Source organism: Chiloscyllium plagiosum, unplaced genomic scaffold (assembly GCF_037043375.1).
Source record: "Chiloscyllium plagiosum isolate Xiang-an unplaced genomic scaffold, Cpla_swu_hap1 HiC_scaffold_7, whole genome shotgun sequence".
In the NCBI taxonomy this organism is placed as follows: domain Eukaryota; kingdom Metazoa; phylum Chordata; class Chondrichthyes; order Orectolobiformes; family Hemiscylliidae; genus Chiloscyllium; species Chiloscyllium plagiosum.
In genome coordinates, this window is record NW_028270145.1 from 75,479,655 (window position 1) to 75,502,560 (window position 22,906).

General features: G+C 43.2%; 1 protein-coding gene across 2 annotated transcripts in view; it reads right to left on the bottom strand.

Annotated features, from left to right (window-relative positions):
* The window catches only part of dpp10 (dipeptidyl-peptidase 10 (non-functional)), a 1,734,026-nt gene that overhangs the window by 143,948 nt on the left and 1,567,172 nt on the right, over positions 1-22,906 (bottom strand). For both annotated transcript variants that reach the window (XM_087989191.1, XM_087989192.1), the window contains exons 10-11: positions 11,528-11,625; positions 8,436-8,559 (exon numbers count right to left, since the gene is read on the bottom strand). In XM_087989191.1, coding sequence (XP_087845317.1) covers positions 8,436-8,559; positions 11,528-11,625 — 222 coding nt within the window. The remainder of the gene's footprint in view (positions 1-8,435; positions 8,560-11,527; positions 11,626-22,906) is intronic.

The window sequence follows — 22,906 nt, forward strand, 5'->3', positions numbered from 1 at the left end:
GAGTCTTGAAATAAAGGTAACGTGTGCATTGTCTGTACTTCTATTTAAACTAGAAAGGAGGAACAATATGGGTAACCATACATAATCTATAAGAATATTGTACATTAACAATTTGAAAAAATTGTTAGGCTTTGTACACTGCATTTCAACACTGTCTCATGGGTTTCACTAACAATTTGGTGCTAGCCAAGATCAAGAATCCAGTTTTAATGTGAACAATGGGTCCATGAGACCATGACATCTGAAAATCAAACAGGAAAAAAAACTATTGCATCCATAGTCTGAATCAAATTGAGTACGGAAGTACTGAACAGTGACTGCCAGCAATTTGAAAGAATGGGAAGCAGAGGGTGCCACTTGGCAGGTGAGCATAAGTAATATCAGCAGTGTTTTAGGAGTGAAACCTATCTCCATCCTTGATGCTACAGGTGTTAGTTCAGGCAGAGGAAGAAAATCAAACAAAAATGCAAAAAAAAAAGACCAAAGAAAATTTACAGCCCAGGAACAGGCCCTTCGGCACTCCAAGCCTGAGCTGATCCAAATCTACCATCTAAACCTGTTGCCCAATTCCTACGCATCTGTATCCCTCTGGTCCCCACCTACTCATGCATCTGTCCAGATGCATAGAGTCATAGAGATGTACAGCATGGAAACAGACCCTTCGGTCCAACCCATCCATGTTGACCAGATATCCCAACCCAATCTGGTCCCACCTGCCAGCACCCAGCCCATATCCCTCCAAATCTTTCCTATTCATATACCCATCCAAATGCCTCTTAAATGTTGCAATTGTACCAGCCTCCACCATTTCCTCCGGCAGCTCATTCCATACACGTACCACCCTCTGCGTGAAAAAGTTGCCCGAGGTCTCTTTTATATCTTTCCCCTCTTGCCCTAAACCTATGCCCTCTCGTTCTGGACTCCCCGACACCAGGGAAAAGACTTTGCCTATTTATGCTATCCATGCCCCTCATAATTTTGTAGACCTCTATAAGGTCACCCCTCAGCCTCCGACACTCCAGGGAAAACAGCCCCAGCCTGTTCAGCCTCTCTCTGTAGCTCAAATCCTCTTAAATGAATCTACCGTGCCTGGCTCTACCACCTCTGCTGGCAATGCGTTCCAGACACCCACCACCCTCTTGTAAAGTACTTGCTGCATGCATCCCCTTAAACATTCCACCTCTCACCTTGAAAGCGTAACCTCTTATTATTGAATCCTTCACCCTGGGAAAAAGCTTGTATCGATCCACCCTGTCTATAGCCTTCATGATTTTGTAAACCTCAATCAGGTCCCCCCTCAATCTCCTTTTTTCTAATGAAAATAAACCTAACCTACTCAACCTCTCTTCATAGCTAGCACTTTCCATGCCAGGCAACATCCTCAAACTTTCTCTGCACCCTCTCCAAAGCGTCCACATCCTTTTGGTAATGTGGCAACTAGAACTGTACATAATATTCTAAATGTGACCGAACCAAATTCTTGTACAATTTTAACATGACTTGCCAGCTCTTATAGTCAATACCCCATCCAATGAAGGCAAGCATACCATATGCCTTCTTGACCACTCTACCCACCTGTGCAGCAACCTTCAGGGTACAATGGACCTGCACTCCCAGATCTCTCTGCCCATCAACTTTTCCCAAGGCTCTTCCGTTCATTGTATAATTTGCTCAAGAATTAGACTTGCCTAAATGAAGAAATCCCCCACCGCAACTTGGTTCATTCTCCAATACCAGGTCCAATATGGCCCCTTCCCTTGTCGGACTATTGACATACTGCTCTAGAAAACTCTCCTGGATGCTTCTTTCAAATTCTACCCTGTCCAGACCTCTGACGCTAAGTGTATCGCAATCAATGTTCGGAAAATTAAAATCTCCCATCACCACTACCCTATTGCCTCTACATCTTTCCATAATCTGTTTACCTACTTGTTCTTCTACCTCACGCTCACTGTTTGAAGGCCTATAATATAGCAATTTCCCAATTCCTTCGTCTCCGCCGATCTGCTCCCAGGAGGACCAGTTCAAAATACGTACAACACAGATGGCCTCCTTCTTCAAGGACCGCAATTTCCCCCCCGACGTGGTCGACGGTGCCCTCCACCGCATCTCCTCCACTTCCCGCTCCTCCGCCCTTGAGCCCCGCCCCTCCAACCGCCACCAGGACAGAACCCCACTGGTCCTCACCTACCACCCCACCAATCTCCATGTACAGCGCATCATCCGCCGTCACTTCCGCCACCTCCAAACAGACCCCAGCACCAAGGATATATTTCCCTCCCCTCCCCTATCAGCTTTCCGTAGAGACCACTCCCTCCGCGACTCCCTTGTCAGATCCACACCCCCCACCGACCCAACCTCCACTCCCGGCACCTTCCCTTGCAACCGCAGGAGGTGCAACACTTGCGCCCACACCTCCCCCCTCACTTCTCTCCAAGGCCCCAAAGGAAACTTCCATATCCGCCACAGATTCACCTGCACCTCCACCCACATCATCTACTGCATCCGCTGCAGCCGGTGTGGCCTCCTCTATATTAGGGAGACAGGCCGCCTACTTGCGGAGCGATTCAGAGAGCACCTCTGGGCCACCCGGACGAACCAACCCAACCACCCTGTAGCACAGCATTTCAACTCCCCCTCCCACTCCACTGAGGATATGCAGGTCATTGGACTCATCCACCGCCAAACCACAACAACGCGACGGTCGGAGGAGGAGCGTCTTATCTTCCGACTGGGAACCCTCCAACCACAGGGGATGAACTTGGACTTCACCAGTTTCTTCATCCCCCCTCCCCCCACCTTGTCTCAGCCGAATCCCTCCAGCCCGGCACCGCCTTCCTGACCTGCAGTCTTCTTCTTGACCTCTCCGCCTCCATCCTACTCCGACCTATCACCCTCACCTTGACCTCTTTCCACCTATCACATTTCCAACGCCCCTCCTCCAAGTCCCTCCTCCCTACCTTTTATCTCCTCCTGCTGAACACTCTCTGCTCATTCCTGAAGAAGGGCCTGTGCCCGAAACGTCGAATCTCCTGTTCCCTGGATGCTGCCTGACCTGCTGTGCTGTTCCAGCAATAAAGTTTCAACTGTAATATAGCATCCAAGGAGCAGAAAAATCGACGTTTTGGGCAAAAACCTTTCATCAGGAATAGAGGCAGAAAGCCTGCATGGTGGAGAGATAAATGAGAGGGGGGTGGGAGGGGAGAAAGTAGCATAGAGTACAATGGGTGAATGGGGGGTGGGGATGAAGGTGATAGGTCAGAGAGGAGGGTGGAGTGGATAAGTGGAAAGGAAGATAGGCAGGTAGGATAGGTCATGGGGTGCTAGCTGGAAGTTTGGAACTGGGGTAAGTCCTGTTTGGTTCCAAACTCTGCTGGCTAACCTTCCAGCTAGCACCGTCCCCATGACCTGTCCTACCTGCCTATCATCCTTTCCACCTCACCATTCCACCCTCCTCTCTGACTGATCACCTTCATCCCCACCCCCCCCATTCACCCATTGTACTCTTTGCTACTTTCCCCCACCCTCCTCTCTGACCATTCACCTCCATCCCCACCCCCATTCACCTATTGTACTCTATGCTACTTTCTACCCCCCCTCCCTCCACCCTCTCTCATTTATCTCTCCACCCTTCAGGCTTCCTACCTCTATTCCTGACGAAGGGTTTTTGCTCCTTGGATGCTGCCTGACCTACTGTGCTTTTCCAGCACCACTCTAATTCAGACTCAGGTTTCCAGCATCTGCAGTCCTCATTTTTACCGGCCTGTAATACAGCCCCAACAATGTACCCTTCTTATTTCTGAACTCCACCCATAATGCCTCACTAGTCAAGACCACCATAGTGTCCTCCTTTAGCACAGCCATGATATCATTCCTGACCAGCAATGCAACTCCACTCCCCCCTCTTACTTCCCTCCCTGTCCTGTCTGAAGCGTCTATATCCTGGAACATGCCCGTCCTTCAACCAAGTCTCTGTGATTACAATAACGTCATACACCCAGGCACCAATCCAACCTTACACACGATACTCTTTGCATTAAAGTAAATGCATTTCAGGTCACCAGTTCTTTTGTGTTCATCTGCTCTCTTCCCCTTATTAATGCTATCTTCATGATTCTTACTTCTCCAGTTTCCATTTGGCTGCCTACTTGTTTTCTCTTCTGGTTCCCAGTCCCCTGCCATATTAGTTTAAAACTTCCCCAACAGCAGTAGCAAAAACTCCCCCAAGGACATTGGCTCCAGTCTGGTTCAGATGTACACCATCCATTTTGTAATAGTCCCACCTTCTCCAGAACCAGTCCCAATGTCCAACAAATCTGAACCCCTCCCTCCTACACCATCCCTCAAGCCATCCTGCCTATTTTTTTCATTTCTACACTGGCTAGCACATGGCATTGGTAGTAATCCTGAGATCACTATCTTTGAGGTCCTCCTCTTTAACTTCTATCCTTTCAGGACCTCATCTCATTTTCTACTTATATCGTTGGTGCCTATATGCACCAAGACAACTGACTGTTCACCCTCCCCTTTTAGAATGCTCTGCAGCCGATCAGTGACATCCCTGACCCGAGCACCTGGGAGGCAATATTCCATCAGGGAAACCAGTTTTGGCCACAGAACCATGTATCTACTTCTATCACAATAGAATCCCCTATGATTATGGCCCTATGAGTCTTTTTCCTGCCCTTCTGAACAGCAGTGCCCGCCACGGTGCCATGATCTTGACAATTGCTGCCCTCTCCTGGTGAGCCATCTCCCCCAACGGTATCCAAAACAGTATACCTGTTTTGGAGGGAGATGACCGTAGGGGACACCTGCACTGCCTTTATACTCTTTTTTGTCTTTTGGTCACCCATTCACTGTCTCCCTCAGCAATTCTAACCTGTGGTGTGACCAGTTCACTAAATGTGCTATCCAAGACCTCCTCGGCATTGCAGATGCTCCACAGTGTGTCCATCCGCAGCTCCAGAGCCATTATGCGGACAAACAAGAGCTGCAGCTGGACACACTTCTTGCAAGTGTAAGAGTCAGGAAGGTCAGCCACGTTCTTGAACTCTCAAATTAAGCAAGAGGCAGTGAAGTAACAGAAAATGATTTATCGGAGACATGATTTCAATACTTGGTGGAACAGATTGTTAACATGGTTCAGTATATTTGAAGAATGAATGCATTTTACTAAACCTTATGTATTTGTTTTAACTTCGAGTTAATTTTTTACTTGACACGTTTGTCTCTCACCAACTTAGACTCGTCAATTTTTCTCCCAACTAATTTACACAAGTCACTTTTTAAAAAAATAAGTTGCATGTTAACCCTGTGCAAATCAGATTTTCTATGGATAACATGTATAATGGTGAGTCCTTAATGTTCCCCTATTTTATATTTTATTAGTAGACCTTAAAGTCATCAAAAATTGGTATCAGAGGTTTTCTAGTGTGAGTACAAAAATTCCATTCTGTTTTGAATCCTTAAAGAAAGTGATTTATGGTAAAAGCCACAACTTTCTTAAAATGAGGGAAAGCTGGACTTCCTTTTGTGAGTAGAAGTATTAAATTAGGACCTTTATTCTTAGTAGAAAAGATTTTCCTTTACTTTCTCCATTCACTCAACGCAGGCCTAAATCCCCAACAACCTTAATCATTGCATTCATACTGGACTAAGACAGCATTACAAAGTTGCAGAATTCTCTGTCATTAATATTATTCAGATTAATCCTGTGTGAGGCCAGTCCCCAACAGATCAGCAGACATTAATTACGTCCAATTGTGAATGAATATAAATTAACAGATGTTGAGTCAGTTAAAGTATGGCCCAAAGCTTTGACCATGTATATACAAATAGTGGGATGGGAGGGTTCAAATCTTGACTATTTTACTTATTCTTATATATTTGCCTTGTCCCTACAATCCATGACACCATCACCTTGATAACTTGTTATGATCTCTCTACCTTAATTAGTTTGCACAGTTTTGGATTACTTGTAACTTTAGTTAGACCTTCAGCTTGTGACTCGTACATTTATCATGTTATTCCAGCCATTTTATTTGTTTCCAGCATCAGCTTATTTTTATATTTTTGTAATTATCTCTTAGCCTCAATTAATTGGATTATAGGTCATCCCTTCACTTGCTATTCAGCTGTTGACACTTTACTCACACCATCTGATGCTTTTGATCACCTGCAGAGACTTATTATTTGTCCTGTCAATATTCCACTCAAACCATTTGCAGAATCTTTTGAACTCTCGCCTATAAATTATGTGCCTGTGTGCCTCTCTTCAGTCATCTGATAAAGGAGCAGCGCTCCAAAAGCTTGTCATTTCAAATAAACCTGTTAGACTATAACCTGCTGTAGTGTGACTTCTGAAACTGACAAGATATAATAACACCACGTTTACCCGTGTCCCTCTCTGCTAAAGTACTCAGTGAATAATCAGAGTCAAACAGCGCACTCTTCAACTCTGATCTCCAGCATCCACAGTCTTCACTTTCGCCTCGGTGAATAATCACCCAGGAAATTGAGGTGGAATGCAGGAAAATCTCTTTGTACCTGAACATTGAACAAAGAATAATACAACTCAAGAATAGACCCTTCAGCCATCCAAGCCTGCGCTGCCATATTCTGCTCTTCCATACTCAAACTATCTTCACTTATCGGATCCGGATCCCTCCAGTTCCTTCTTATTCAGGTGTTTTTTGAATACTACTATTGTGTCTGCTTTCACCACCTCCTCTGGCAACACATTCCAGGCACTCACTACCCTTTGTATGAAAAACTTACCTCACACATCTCTTATAAATATCCCCCCTCAAACCTGTATCCTCTAGTAATTGACCCTTAGTACAAAGTCTCATTTTTTTCTCTCTATCCATGCCATTCATAATCTTATAACCTTCTATTAACTCACCCCTCAACCTCCTGCCTTCCAGTGAAATCAATCGCAGTCTAGCCAACCTCTCTTCATAGCTACAATCTCCCATACCAGGCAACATCCTGGTAAACATTTTCTGTACCCTCTCCAAAGCATCCACATCCTCTGGTAGTGTGGCGGCCAGAACTATATGCAATATTCCAAGTGTGGCCTTACTAAAGTTCTATAAAGCTGCAGCATAACTTGTCTATCCTTATATTCAATGCCCCTTCCAATGAAAGCAAGCATGCCTTAAGCCTTTTTATCTACCTTATCTACTGCACTGACACCTTCAGTGATCTTAAAACCTCCACACCCAGATCCCTCTGCATATCAAGGGTTCTGCCATTCACTGTATTATTTCCATCTGTACTTGACCTTCCAAAATGCATCACCTCACATTTGTCCAGATTAAACTCCATCTGCCATTTTTCTGCCGATGCCTCCATTTGATTTATATCCTACTGTATCCTCTGACAATCTTCCTCACTACCCGCAACTCCACCAATCTTTTTATTGTCTGCAAACTTACTAATTAGACCAGTCATGTTTTCCTCCAAATCATTTATATAGGTTATGAACAGCAGAGGTCCCAGTACTGACCTTTTAGAACACCACAAGACATAACCCTCCATTCCGAAGAAGTATTCTTCCATTGCTATCTTCTGTCTCCTATGACTTAGCCAGTTCTATGTCAATCTTGCCAGCTCACCCTTGATACCATGTGACTTCACCTTTAGTACCAATCTGCCATGAGGACTTTGTCAAAGGCTTGAGTGAAGTCCATGTAGACAACATCAACTGCTTTTCCCCATCAATCATCTTCATAACCTCCTTATAAAACTTAATCAAGTTACTGAGGCATGACTTCCCCTGCACAAAACCAAGCTGTCTATCACTAATAAGTCCATTTGCTTCTAAATACATTTAGACATTCTCCCTGAGAATCTTTTCCAGTAATCTTCCTACCACTGACGGGATTCCAGAATTATTCCTGCATTGTTCTCTATATTCCAAGTACAGAAGCAGACACGGCTCTTCTCCTGCTGTTGAATTGTTTTGGAAATCCAGCACAAAGTACAAGAGGCAAAAGAACCAGGAAAACCTTTTGTGTCGGAGAAATGGCTGTTTCTGGGAGTAAGGATCAGTAAAATGAGTCGTATTAAGTTCAAGTTGAATGAAGAACATTCACTCTTCAATTAACATACAGAACTAACTCAAACAACAGTTTAGTAAAAGAAAGGGACCTTCCTCCATTTTCAAATGATCACATCATTTAGAATTCTGCTGGCTGCAGCAAACAGCTAACTCTGTACTATTTTGTCAGATATAAGAGAAAGCTTGCTAAAGATAAGGCTAAACTCAATTTACTTGTCAGATGAAACATAATTTATTGACAGATTTGATTAACTTCCATTAGTTTCTCATTTCTTAGATGATTCGAAGTCGCTGTGATTGCTGTGTTTAATGACATTTAATAACATCACAATTCAGGAAAATGCCTCATATGAATAAAATGTCTTACCTTAGAACAAGCCCCAGTTGTAATTTCACAGGTAGTAAGGATGGAAACATTTTGAGGTCTGTTCAGCCAGTTTACGACAGTCTTTGTATTGCTGACCCACTTTACCATTGTGATGTAATATTCCCTTGTAAAGAAATTTAAGCTCTAAGTTGGTAAAAATTAGCTTTAGTAAAGCCACACATAAATATTGTTAAGTGTGTTACTATACATGCATTTAACAAGCTTAATTCTTATATAAAAATCCCAAACTAAATAAATTATGAAGTAGTCCTGCATAAAAAAAAACTATCAAGTGAGGTTTTTCAGTGCGTATTCTCTACTTTGGTTGTGTTGGCATCATAGATGAACATCCATTTTCTACAATTTGGTTTATTATGGACACCTTTAATATGATAATGATCATATAATCTGTTTTTAGTGATGTTGTTTGAGTAATAGATATTGGCCAGCGCAATGAGGAAACCTGACCTAGTCTTCTTCAAAATAGAGCCAAGGATCCTTTATACCTAATTGAATAGGTTGATGAGCCCTGAGCTTAACACCAAATCTGAACGATAGCACCTCTAAAAATTGTGATTCTTTTATAGTAGTACACTGCTTCTTTTTTCATTAGACTATTATGTGTCTTTATTTTAACAGAACTAATCATTATTGGTACAATTTCAGTTGACATTTTGGCCCGGGCAGTGTTCACAGCTTGATAGTTTGGATCAAAGCAACAAACCTGATTGTTTATTAACCAATAGTAATCAACTGACACAAGAAATAAGAAAGAAATGAAATTTTGATTTTAAAAAATTGTAGGCTATGACTTCATTTAACTGAATGGGGAAAGTTGTAGATTGTAGAGTACAGAGCTGTTTACTTTTACCTCATTGGCTTGGCTGACCTATAGGCATGGTACCAAGGAGCATTATTCAGCACCAACATAATTGTGAGCTGAGACAGTAAGGCAAGAGTCAATTCAGCCATTAAAGAAAGATCTTCAGTTTCATTTTAGCCTCTCACAGATAGCACACACTTCTGTCTTGTTTCCTAAAGCTGAGGAGCAGGTTAATGTTGGCAGCTAAATTTCCTGTGTAGCCTTATGATTGACTGACAAGATCATTAAATCAATTTGAATGCAGTGATAGGAAGGATCACCTGCTTTAGTGTATCCATCAGTTGTCAAGGCTTGTAAGTTGGAAAGATAAAACTTAACACAAGTTGCAGTACATTGTTTAGAATTTATAGTGTTTGTAGAAGGACAGGACTACGTTAATTATTCCATTAAGTGAAATAGGGATAATTATGAAGGTGATGCCTGAGCCTCAGAATTATCTCTCCGCATAGACAGACATCATAACCTATTCACACAGCAGCAGATAGATGTACTGAGCCATTGCATTTCAGAGGATCAGAGTTGTACTTTGAAATTCTTCATTTGTTTTCTACTGACTGAATTCAGCTATCAATATGAGCATTATTTGTGCAAGGTACTTGCTTGCAAAGTTGCAAAAAGAATTAAATGCATTTGGTTTAAATTAGGTTAGTTTTGTGAACTATCTAACAGTCAATCACAAGTAACACTGACAGATGGACTTATCATCTTTGTGTTTGAATTGGGTACAACAGAGTAAAATCTGAGGGGAGAATGTAAGGAAAAATGAAGAAGAGTTGATCATTAGATGGTAGCCATCGGTTCAAACCTACATCACCAAACTATTAAGTAATATGTACATCAATTTTACACCAAATGTACCCTACTACATCTTTAACAAGATGACCAGTAATAATTAGAGTCATAGAGCTGTACAGCATGGAAATAGACATTTCTGTCCAACTCGTCCAAGTTGACCAGATATTCTAAATTAATCTAGTCCCATTTGCCAGCATTTGGCCCATATTCCTCTAAACCTTCTTATTCAAAAACACATCCAGATGTCATTTAAATGTTGTTATTGTACCAGCCTCCACCATTTCCTCTGGCAGCTCATTCCATACCACCTTTTGCATGAAAATGTTGCTCCTTAGGTATCTTTCAAATCTTGCCCCCCTCACTCTAAACCTATGCCCTCTAGTTTTGGACTCCCCCCCCCCCCCCCAACACTGGGGAAAAGACTTGGTTGTTCACCCTCTCCATGCCCCTCATGATTTTATAAACTTTTTGAGGTCACCCCTCAGCCTCTGGTGCTCCAGGGAAAATAGCCCCAGCCTATTCAGCCTCTTCCTATAGCTCAAAATCTCCAACCTTTGCAACATCCTTTTAAATCTTTTATGAACCTTTTCAAGTTTCACAATATCCTTTCTGTGACAGAAAGACCAGAATTGCAATGTCCTGTATAGACACCAATGTCCTGTATAGACACAACACAACCTCCCAACTTCTATACTCAATGTGCTGACCAATAAAGGCAAGTATACCAAATGTCTTCTTCACTATCCTGTCTACCTGTGACTCCACCTTCAAGGAACTATGAACCTGCACTCCAAGGTCTCTTTTTTTCAGCAACACTCCACAGGATCTTATCATTAAGTATATAATGATTTGCCCTTCCAAAATGTAACATCTCACATTTGTCTAAAATAAACTCCATCTGCCAGTCCTTGGCTCATTGGCCCAACTGATCAAGATCCCATTGTACTCTGATCTCTTTCGCTGTCCACTACACCTCCAATTTTAGTGTTATTTACAAAGTTATTAATCTTACCTCCTTTATTCACATCCAGATCATTAAAATAAATGATGAAAAGCAGTGAACCCAGCACCAATCCTTGTGGCACACCACTGGTCACAGGCTTCCATACTAAAATCAACCCTCCACCACTGCCCTCTGTCTTCTTACCTTCGAGCCAGTTCTACATCCAAATAGCTAGTTCTCCCTCTGTTTGATGTGATCTAACCTGGCTAACCAATCTTCCATGAGGAACTTTATTGACTGCCTTACCAAAGTTTAGATAGATCAAGCGAACAACTCGGCCTTCATCAATCCTCTTCGTTACTTCTTCAAGAAATTCAGTCAAGCTCGTGAGACATGATTTCCCATGCACAAAGCTATGGTGACTATTATTTTTAAATTTGTAAATACAGGATGACTGTAAATCAATCTTACTTGGACTTGAAATTCTCTGGTGGCATCAGTTCAAGAGTATGAGTTGGTCCATAGAGATTCACGACAAACAGCTTCACTATTGGATTGGCTTGTCCTGCCTGATAAGAAATAAGATAATTAATGAAATACATTGAATAACAATTGGCAACATATCTCCAAAGTACATAATATGTACAGCTAACATCAGCTTTTGAAAAGTGGTAGCAAATATTTTGTGAAAACTTAACTAACTTGATGGAAGGCATATTTCAATTGCGGTAAAAGATTGCATAAAATTTGATTAAATTTAGTTATCCGCAAGAAACAGTGAGAATTGATGAAACTATGATGCCCTTCTGCTTCAGGTTGTGTCAAACTATCTTGAACAGATATCTTCAAATCAGGAAATGGCAAGGACTAATCTCTGATCCATACCCAAATTACGAAAGACAAGGATTCATAGGATGAACAGCCAAACAAGATTATGACCTTTTATTACTTTTGGTGCAGGAGCTCACAGAATCTACTTTTGTCTGCATAACGAAGACCTTCTGCTAGGCCTAAATCTAGGTATCCTACATGCCTTTCAAGATAACTAAGTGGTAAAGGATAGAACTGTAACGAGGTCGTGGCACAATTATAAGCTTTTGTGCACAGAGGTACAAAGTACAAACATGGATCACTAAAACCAACAACCAGAGTTTCAATCTGTCCTTATTTATTACTGATGTGTTAATACCTTTTCACTGTGCCTTGGTACACGTGACAATAAATTCAATTCAATTCAATTCAATTCAAACCTCTGAAGTAATGTCCCCTTAAGAACTCAACATGTAAATAAATCAAGTACCTGCATGTTATCACATGGCCACAGGACACAGGCTCTATGCACAGTGGCATCCAAGGCACAGGATATTTCTGGAGTTAATTTTATACTTTAGTTTAACTGTAAATAAACTGTCTTGTCTTTGCTATGTTACACTCACTCAATCTCCGTTACTGCACACACCGCTCACCAGTGCTCATGGTCGACCATGATTGGATGCAACATCTACCCTCATCGTTCTCATCCACTCAATTCCCCTACACTACTTATCCTACATTGCCGCAATGCTGCCCACTCACTCACTTACTCTACCACTTGTCTCACACCTGCTCTAGCCACTTTCAGCTCACTCAATCCCTTCCTTTGTCTCATTCCAGATGAAAACAACTCACAATAAGTTGGAAAGAGCCAAGGCATGTGGTGGGGTGCCCAACATTCAATTCCTCACATCCTATGAGGAGACAGTTCTGACCCTGACCAGTATGGACTGCGGCTGCTCATGTGGTGATGCCAAAATCTCCAGGTTCCTGCAACTAAAGAAGCAGCATAGACCATTGCTGTATTGCTCTCCCATTATCACTACCATGAATATACTCTTAACATGCCTGGACATCTATTCCACTTTTGAGACTTTCTCCCTTTTGTCTCTTGGAGGTACCAGTGACATGCAGATGGTCTCTGTGATCAAGAAGGCAGCCCCACAAAATACCACCTCCTCTGCCTTTGAGGACGAAGGTACAGTTTTCACAGAGGATGCACTACAAGGTTTCCTCCTGCACCCTCCACCAACTCAACACTGACACATCTCTGAGTACTTTATCTAGATTAGAGTTGGGAGCACATTCTGGTGAGCATATCACAATCTTTGTAGCTGGTCAAGGATAAAATGCCCAGTCAATGGCACTTGGAGAACTGCTGGAGGCTAAGAACTTTCTCAGCCTGAGGCAGGAGAAGACCCCATGGGGTCAACAATGAACTACTTCAATTAAACACACAGATATATACAAGACCAATAGCTACATTAGTTGAAGACTTGGAGAATTAACTGAAAATTTGGGAGGACTCCACCAATCCTGTTTGCACTATGTTACCTTTGGTATGCAAGTATCTGGGTGCATCCATGGCCAGGTTGCCAGGAGCCAAGGTTGGAGCCTTAGAGCCTTCTGGATATAAATGGAGACCTGCATTTCATTGAGTTAGCCATTGGTGCTCAATGCCAATGTCTTGTTGACATAGTGACAAGAGACTTTGATCTTTATCCAGGTGCCCCTTCCTCAGAAGAAGATAGACAGTGTCAGTTGTTTCCCAACAGAGAAGAAGCCACATATGTTCTTCAGAAATCTCCTTTAGGACATTCCAGAGGTGGCCAGGCCATCCATCTTTACTCTGCTTCTCATCCTCAGTCCTGTGGGAATTCATGATGATGAGTGTCTGCCTGCGTCTGGACAGGGCACTTTCAGCACACCCTGGCTATCTCACCACAAACACCCCTGGCCAAAATTTCAAGGCCAACAGGATTTACCTGTAGGACAACTTCCTCCACCCCAACTGCAGAGACAGAGACTGCACTGAGAAGGGAAAGGGAAAGGAAAAAGAATACGCACACAGATGGCATAGGGGAAACTTCATTGAAAATACATTCTCAAGTTTGGAAATATATGTTCACTGTTCATCGTTGGCTATGTGTGCAAATGTCACTCGAACATCACTTACAAAGTTGAGGGTGTAATGCTTAGCTATCCTTAGAGCTGCATGATGTTTTATAGTCCAAGATGTGAAAGGAGCAGCTCCTGCACCATATGTAGGCTACAGAATTTTGGAAGATTATTGTTATTTTGGTCTTTACACAATAAGTCAATGTCTAAGGTACACAACAACATCTTGTGTTCGCTGGTGTTTTCTGACAGAGGCTCATAGTGGTGCCCACATACCAATTAAATAATAAGGAACAGGAACTTAAATAGTTACTTGAGTAAATTTAATAAAAAAAACTAATGGGTCAATAATAAGCTGACAAGTTCCCCTGAATTGAGCGTTTCTCAGAAAATCAATGAATTAGTTGTAACTTTTAAAAATTGCTGAGATCTAGAAACGTCCCAAGACACTGAAAAACAGGCTTGAGGGGCCAAATGGCCCACTTCTGTTCCTATTTCACATGTTCTTATGGAAAATGATTCTTGGGGCCTTTGGAAAACTCTGTATTTCCCTGACATGTATCAGCTGAAGGGATACATGGTTTGTCACTGCCTTTGACAAGTGGAGGGGGAAAAAATTGGTTATGTAATATTACATTGACAAGTAGTCTAACCAATGGGTACAAAAAAGGAACAATAGTTCATCACTCTCCAGAACTGAAAAATGCATACATTGTTCATTTAAAATATACTGTATATTTATTTTCAAGGCAAACAAGGGAATAACACTTCAAATTGAATCTTGTTAGCAACTCCTAATAATGTTAAATTTCATTTCAACATTGCCTAGTTGCATTATATCTCCTTCAAGATAAAGATCCAGTAATAATGTGCTAAAACTATTGATTCAAACGTCTTCAAACACCAGTGACTTCAGGAAATCTTTAAAGCTGTGTGAATCTCATAATTATAGGTTACTTTACTATGCAGCTTATCAATTGGACTTATTCTATTCGCAGCAGCCAAAGGTGCAGGGTAAATACATGCCATAAACACTTCATCAAAGACAGAACTGAGTGGGAAATAAGTTATTGTTGACTTGATATTTCAACCATCTTCATTCCTTTACAATTCAATTTTCATATATGCTGTCTTCTGCATACTACCATTTAGACCTTTATTCACAAATGAGACATTCAATAATATTCAGCCATGTAGGTACTGTATACGAGACATCCCTTGCACTCATCATGATTACACGAAAACACATAAGTACTGACATGATAATTCAAATCATTTTCAAGTTAAAAAAATCAGTACAAAACAGTGAATTAGAAAATTTAGTTTGGAGAAAGAAGTCCTGATAGCTTCAAAATGCAAATAGTTATAATAGATATAAGGGTTTAAATTTCCAAAACTATATTGAAGACACCATAAAATGTGTTACAGCAGTGAGCAACAGACTAATGTGCTTCCCAAGATCCACAAGCCTGACCACCCTGGCCGACCCATTGTCTCAGCATGCTCCTGCCCCACTGAACTCATCTCTACCTACCTCGACACTGTCCTATCCCCCCAAGTCCAGGAACTCCCCACATATGTTCGATACACCACCCATGCCCACCACCTCCTCCAAGACTTCCGTTTCCCCGGCCCCCAACGCCTCATCTTCACCATGGATATCCAATCCCTCTCCACCTCCATCCGCTATGACCAGGGCCTCCAAGCTCTCCGTTTTTTCCTCTCCAGACGTCCCCAACAGTACCCTTCCACTGACACTCTCATTCGTTTGGCCGAACTGGTCCTCACCCTTAACAATTTCTCCTTTGAATCCTTCCACTTCCTCCAGACCAAAGGGGTAGCCATGGGCACACGTATGGGCCCCAGCTATGCCTGTCTCTTTGTTGGCTACGTAGAGCAGTTGATCTTCCGTAATTACACCGGCACCACTCCCCACTTCTTCCTTCGCTACATTGATGACTGCATTGGCGTCACCTCGTGCTCCCGCGAGGAGGTTGAGCAATTCATCAACTTCACCAACACATTCCACCCTGACCTTAAATTTACCTGGACCATCTCTGACACCTCCCTCCCCTTCCTGGACCTCTCCATCTCCATTAATGACGACCGACTTGACACTGACATTTTTTACAAACCCACCGACTCCCACAGCTACTTGGATTACACCTCTTCCCACCCTACCTCTTGCAAAAATGCCATCCCATATTCCCAATTCCTCCGCCTCTGCCGTATCTGCTCCCAGGAGGACCAGTTCCACCACAGAACACACCAGATGGCCTCCTTCTTTAGAGACCGCAATTTCCCTTCCCACGTGGTTAAAGATGCCCTCCAACGCATCTCGTCCACATCCCGCACCTCCGCCCTCAGACCCCATCCTCCCAATCGTAACAAGGACAGAACGCTCCTGGTGCTCACCTTCCACCCTATCAACCTTCGCATAAACCAAATCATCCGCCGACATTTCCGCCACCTCCAAAAAGACCCCACCACCAGGGATATATTTCCCTCCCCACCCCTTTCCGCCTTCCGCAAAGACCGTTCCCTCCGTGACTACCTGGTCAGGTCCAAGCCCCCCTACAACCCACACTCCCATCCTGGCACTTTCCCCTGCCACCGCAGGAACTGTAAAACCTGCGCCCACACCTCCTCCCTCACCTCTATCCAAGGCCCTAAAGGAGCCTTCCACATCCATCAAACGTTTACTTGCACATCCACTAATATCATTTATTGTATCCGTTGCTCCCGATGCAGTCTCCTCTACATCGGGGAGACTGGGCGCCTCCTAGCAGAGCGCTTTAGGGAACATCTCCGGGACACCCGCACCAATCAAACACACCGCCCCGTGACCCAACATTTCAACTCCCCCTCCCACTCTGCCGAGGACATGGAGGTCCTGGGCCTCCTTCACCGCTGCTCCCTCACCACCAGACACCTGGAGGAAGAACGCCTCATCTTCCGCCTCGGAACACTTCAACTCCAGGGCATCAATGTGGACTTCAGCAATTTCCTCATTTCCCCTTCCCCCATCTCACCCTAGTTCCAAACTTCCAGCTCAGCACTGTCCCCATGACTTGTCCGGACTTGTCCTACCTGCCTATCTCCTTTTCCACTTATCCACTCCACCCTCTCCTCCCTGACCTATCCCCTTCATCCCCTCCCCCACTCACCCATTGTAGGAGAAAGTGAGGTCTGCAGATGCTGGAGATCAGAGATGGAAATGTGTTGCTGGAAAAGCGCAGCAGGTCAGGCAGCATCTAGGGAACAGGAGAATCGACGTTTCGGGCATTAGCCTGAAGAAGGGCTAATGCCCGAAACGTCGATTCTCCTGTTCCCTAGATGCTGCCTGACCTGTTGCGCTTTTCCAGCAACACATTTCCATCACTCACCCATTGTACTCTATGCTACTTTCTCCTCACCCCCACCCTCCTCTAGCTTATCTCTCCACGCTTCATGCTCACTGCCTTTATTCCTGATGAAAGGCTTTTGCCCGAAACGTCGATTTCACTGCTCTTTGGATGCTGCCTGAACTGCTGTGCTCTTCTAGCACCACTAATCCAGAATCTGGTTTCCAGCATCTGCAGTCATTGTTTTTACCAGACTAATGTGCTGTTGAGCATTATGACTTAATAACAAATTAGTAATTGGGAGGTTTGTGAAAATGACTGATATTATGACAATGCTGTTCAGCATGTTGCCCAAGCTGTCGTCTCGCCTTGTGAGTTTCTTTGGTTTAATTCATATAGTTCCTGCCAGCTAGATCATTTTTAGCTTGAACGTAAATCTAAGTTCAACACCTTAAGTTTTTGGAAGACTGGGACAAGCTCTTCCGTGATTATCAGATTTTTATGTCTGACATTTTAAAGAATTGCTGTATCTTTTCTCACTACGTCCCGAATTTGGCAAGTGTCACAATAATCCGTAATCATTTCAGCATTTTTCTTGAAAAACTTTAACCTTGTATCCAAAATACTTTTGTTGACGACAAATTCTGCTTCAAAAGATTTGAATGGAATCTTGTGAAAAGGGTGTTGACTGGAGAGCTGGTCAATGCCCCCAACTATATTGGAGAAGGCCAGCCACATCTTGTGCTAGTCAGACATATAATGGGCAAGAGCTAGGATAGTTTCCAAAATCAAGTACCCCAGGGGATGAAAGATTTTGAAGAACAGTAGGGAAGTAGAGTCAAGGCCGAGATGAGGTCAGCCATGATCATATTAAATGATGAACTAGGCTTGAGGGGATGAGTTTCCTACTCCTTTTCCTCGTATTCATGTTCTCATGTTCTTAAGTACTACTTACCTTGAGCTGTCTGCTGCTATTCTGCACTCAGCAGTGCCACTGGAGACATTGTGTTGCTGCCAGTACTACATCACAGATCAGAGAAGAATCCAGACAAAAGTGAACAATGACAAGGTAATGGGGGGTGGGAGTAAGGGGCTTAGCAGGAAAGCATGAGATAGTCCAGAAGGGATTTTTACACCGCACTAATGAAGTCATGAACTCATAATTATGAATCTAGAAAAAGATCTGCCATGCTGCATCCAGGACACATGGTCATTAATATCATCAAAACAATAGAAAGAGATGAGAGACAGAAATATGTGGAAGATCTAGAAAGGAGAAGAGATGATAAGGAAACAAGATCAAGATGTAAATGAAAGAACCTAGAGCAGGTACAGTCACATGGATGGGTTAACTCCAGGAAGGGTAAGACAGGTAGGCACCTAGGGCAGGAGTCTTTTGTGGAGATACCCATTTCAAACAGGTATGCTGTTTTGGAAAATGTAGGGAATGACGGATTCTCAGGGGAACGTAGCATGAACAGCCAAGTTTCTGGTATTGAGACTGGCTCTAATGCAGAGAGGGGCACGTCGGCTTCCAAGAGATCAATTGTGTCAGGGGATTCTGTAGTCAGAGGCACAGACAGATGTTTTTGTGGCCAGCAGAGAAAAAGCAGAATGGTGTGTTGTTTCCCTGGTGCCAGGATCAAGGATGTCTCAGAGAGGGTGCAGAATGTGCTCACGGGGGAGAGGGGCCAGCAAGAGGTCATTGTCCACATTGGAACCAACGATATAGGACGGGAAAAGGTTGAGATTCTGAAGGGAGATTACAGAGAGTTAGGCAGAAATTTAAAAAGGAGGTCCTCAAGGGTAGTAATATCTGGATTACTCCCAGTGCTATGAGCTAGGAGGATAGAGCAGATGAATGCATGGCTGAGGAGCTGGAGTATGGGAGAAGGATTCACATTTTTGGATCATTGGAATCTCTTTTGGGGTAGAAGTGACCTATACAAGGAGGACGGATTGTACCTTAACTGGACGGGGATTAATATATTGGCAGGGAAATTTGCTAGAACTGCTCGGGAGGATTTAAACTAGTTGGGGGGTTGGATGGGGGTGGTGGGACCCAAGGAGATAGTGAGGAAAGAGATCAATCTGAGACTGGTACAGTTGAGAACAGAAGTGAGTCAAACAGTCAGGGCAGGCAGGGACAAGGTAGGACTAATAAATTAAATTGCATTTATTTCAATGCAAGGGGCCTAACAGGGAAGGCAGATTAACTCAGGGCATGGTTAGGAACATGGGACTGGGATATCATAGCAAATACAGAAACATGGCTCAGGGATGGGCAGGACAGACAGCTTAATGTTCCAGGATACAAATGCCACATGAAGGATAGAAAGGGAGGCAAGAGAGGAGGGGGAGTGGCATTTTTGATAAGGGATAGCATTACAGCTGTGCTGAGGGAGGATATTCCCAGAACATCCAGGGAAGTTATTTGGGTGAAACTGAGAAATAATAAAGGGATGATCACCTTTTTGGGGTTGTATTATAGACCCCCTAATAGTCAGAGGGAAATTGAGAAACAAACTTATAAGGAGATCTCAGCTATCTGGAAGAACAATAGGGTGGTTAAGGTAGAGGATTTTAACTTTCCAAACATTGACTGGGACTGCCATAGTGTTAAAGGTTTAGATGGAGAGGAATTGCTTAAGTGAGTACAAGACAATTTTCTGATTCAGTATGTGGATGTACTTACTAGAGAAGGTGCAAAACTAGGAGGATAGAGCAGATGAATGCATGGCTGAGGAGCTGGAGTATGGGAGAAGGATTCACATTTTTGGATCATTAGAATCTCTTTTGGGGTAGAAGTGACCTATACAAGGAGGACGGATTGCACCTTAACTGGACGGGGACTAATATATTGGCAGGGAAATTTGCTAGAACTGCTCGGGAGGATTTAAACTAGTTGGGGGGTTGGATGGGGGTGGTGGGACCCAGGGAGATAGTGAGGAAAGAGATCAATCTGAGACTGGTACAGTTGAGAACAGAAGTGAGTCAAACAGTCAGGGCAGGCAGGGACAAGGTAGGACTAATAAATTAAATTGCATTTATTTCAATGCAAGGGGCCTAACAGGGAAGGCAGATTAACTCAGGGCATGGTTAGGAACATGGGACTGGGATATCATAGCAATTACAGAAAAATGGCTCAGGGATGGGCAGGACAGGCAGCTTAATGTTCCAGGATACAAATGCCACATGAAGGATAGAAAGGGAGGCAAGAGAGGAGGGGGAGTGGCATTTTTGACAAGGGATAGCATTTTAGCTGTGCTGAGGGAGGATATTCCCAGAACATCCAGGGAAGTTATTTGGGTGAAACTGAGAAATAATAAAGGGATGATCACCTTTTTGGGGTTGTATTATAGACCCCCTAATAGTCAGAGGGAAATTGAGAAACAAACTTATAAGGAGATCTCAGCTATCTGGAAGAACAATAGGGTGGTTAAGGTAGAGGATTTTAACTTTCCAAACATTGACTGGGACTGCCATAGTGTTAAAGGTTTAGATGGAGAGGAATTGCTTAAGTGAGTACAAGACAATTTTCTGATTCAGTATGTGGATGTACTTACTAGAGAAGGTGCAAAACTTGACCCAACTCTTGGGAAATAAGGCAGGGCAGGTGACTGAGGAGTCAGTGGGGGAGCATTTTGAGGCCAGTGAACATAATTCTATTCGTTTTAAAATAGTGATGGAAAAGGATAGACCAGATCTAAAAGTTGAAGTTCTAAATTGGAGGAAGGCCAATTTTGATGGTATTAGGCAAGAACTTTCGAAAGTTGATTGGAGGCAGATGTTCGCAGGTAAAGGGATGGCTGGAAAATGGGAAGCCTTCAGAAATGACATAACAAGAATCCAGAGAAAGTATATTCCTGTCAGGGTGAAAGAAAAGGCTGGTTGATATAGGGAATGCTGGATGACTAAAGAAATTGAGGATTTTGTTAAGAAAAAAAGGAAGCATATGTCAGGTATAGTGAATCCTTAGAAGAGTATAAAAGCAGTAGGAGTATACTTAAGAGGGAAATCAAGAGGGCAAAAAGGGGACATGAGATAGTTGGCAAATAGAATTAATGAGAATCCAAAGGGTTTTTACAAATATATTAAGGACAAAAGGGTAACTAGGGAGGAGAATAGGGCCCCTCAAAGATCAGCAAGGTGGCCTTTGTGTGGAGCCACAGAAAATGGGGGGGATACTAAATGAATATTTTGCATCAGTATTTATTGTGGAAAAGGATGTGGAAGATATAGACTGTAGGGAAATAGATGGTGACATCTTGCAAAATGTCCAGATTACAGAGGAGGAAGTGCTGGATGTCTTGAAACATGTAAAGGTGGATAAATTCCCAGTACCTGATCAGGTGTACCCGAGAACTCTGTGGGAAGCCAGAGAAGTGATTGCTGGGTCTCTTGCTGAGATATTTGTATCATCGATAGTCACAGGTGAGGTGCCAGAAGACTGGCGGTGGGCAAACGTGGTGCCACTGTTTAAGAAGGGCGGTAAGGACAAGCCAGGGAAGTATAGACTGGTGAGCCTGACCTCGGTAGTGGGCAAGTTGTTGGAGGGAATCCTGAGGGACAGGATGTACATGTATTTGGAAAGGCAAGGACTGATTAGGGATAGTCAACATGGCTTTGTGCATGGGAAATCATGTCTCACAAATTTGATTGAGTTTTTTGAAGAAGTAACAAAGAGGATTGATGAGGGCAGAGCAGTAGATGTGATCTATATGGACTTCAGTAAGGCGTTCGACAAGGTTCCCCATGGGAGACTGATTAGCAAGATTAGATCTCATGGAATAGTGGGAGAACTAGCCATTTGGATACAGAATTGGCTCAAAGGTAGAAGACAGAGGGTAGTGGTGGAGGGTTGTTTTTCAGACTGGAGGCTGTGACCAGTGGAGTGCCACAAGGGTCAGTGCTGGGTCCTCTACTTTTTGTCATTTACATAAATGATTTGGATGCAAGCATAAGAGGTACAGTTAGTAAGTTTGCAGATGACACCAAAATCGGAGGTGTAGGAGACAGCAAATTACAACAGGATCTGGACCAGATGGGCCAATGGGCTGAGAAGTGGCAGATGGAGTTTAATTCAGGTAAATGCAAGGTGCTGCATTTTGGAAAAGCAAATCTTAGCAGGACTTATACATTTAATGGTAAGGTCGTAGGGAGTGTTGCTGAACAAAGAGATCTTGGAGTGCAGGTTCATAGCTCCTTGAAAGTGGCGTCGCAGGTAGATAGGATAGTGAAGGCGGCATTTGGTATGCTTTCCTTTATTGGTCAGAGTATTGAGTGCAGGAGTAGGAGTTGCGGCTGTACAGGACATTGGTTAGGCCACTGTTGAAATATTGCATATAATTCTGGTCTCCTTCCTATCGGAAAGATGTTGTGAAACTTGAAAGGGTTCAGAAAAGATTTACAAGGATGTTGCCAGGGTTGGAGGATTTCAGCTATAGGGAGAGGCTGAACAGGCTGGGGCTGTTTTTCCTGGAGCGTCAGAGGCTAAGGAGTGACCTTATAGAGGTTTACAAAATTAAGAGGTGCATGGATAGGATAAATAGGCAAAGTCTTTTCCCTGGGGTTG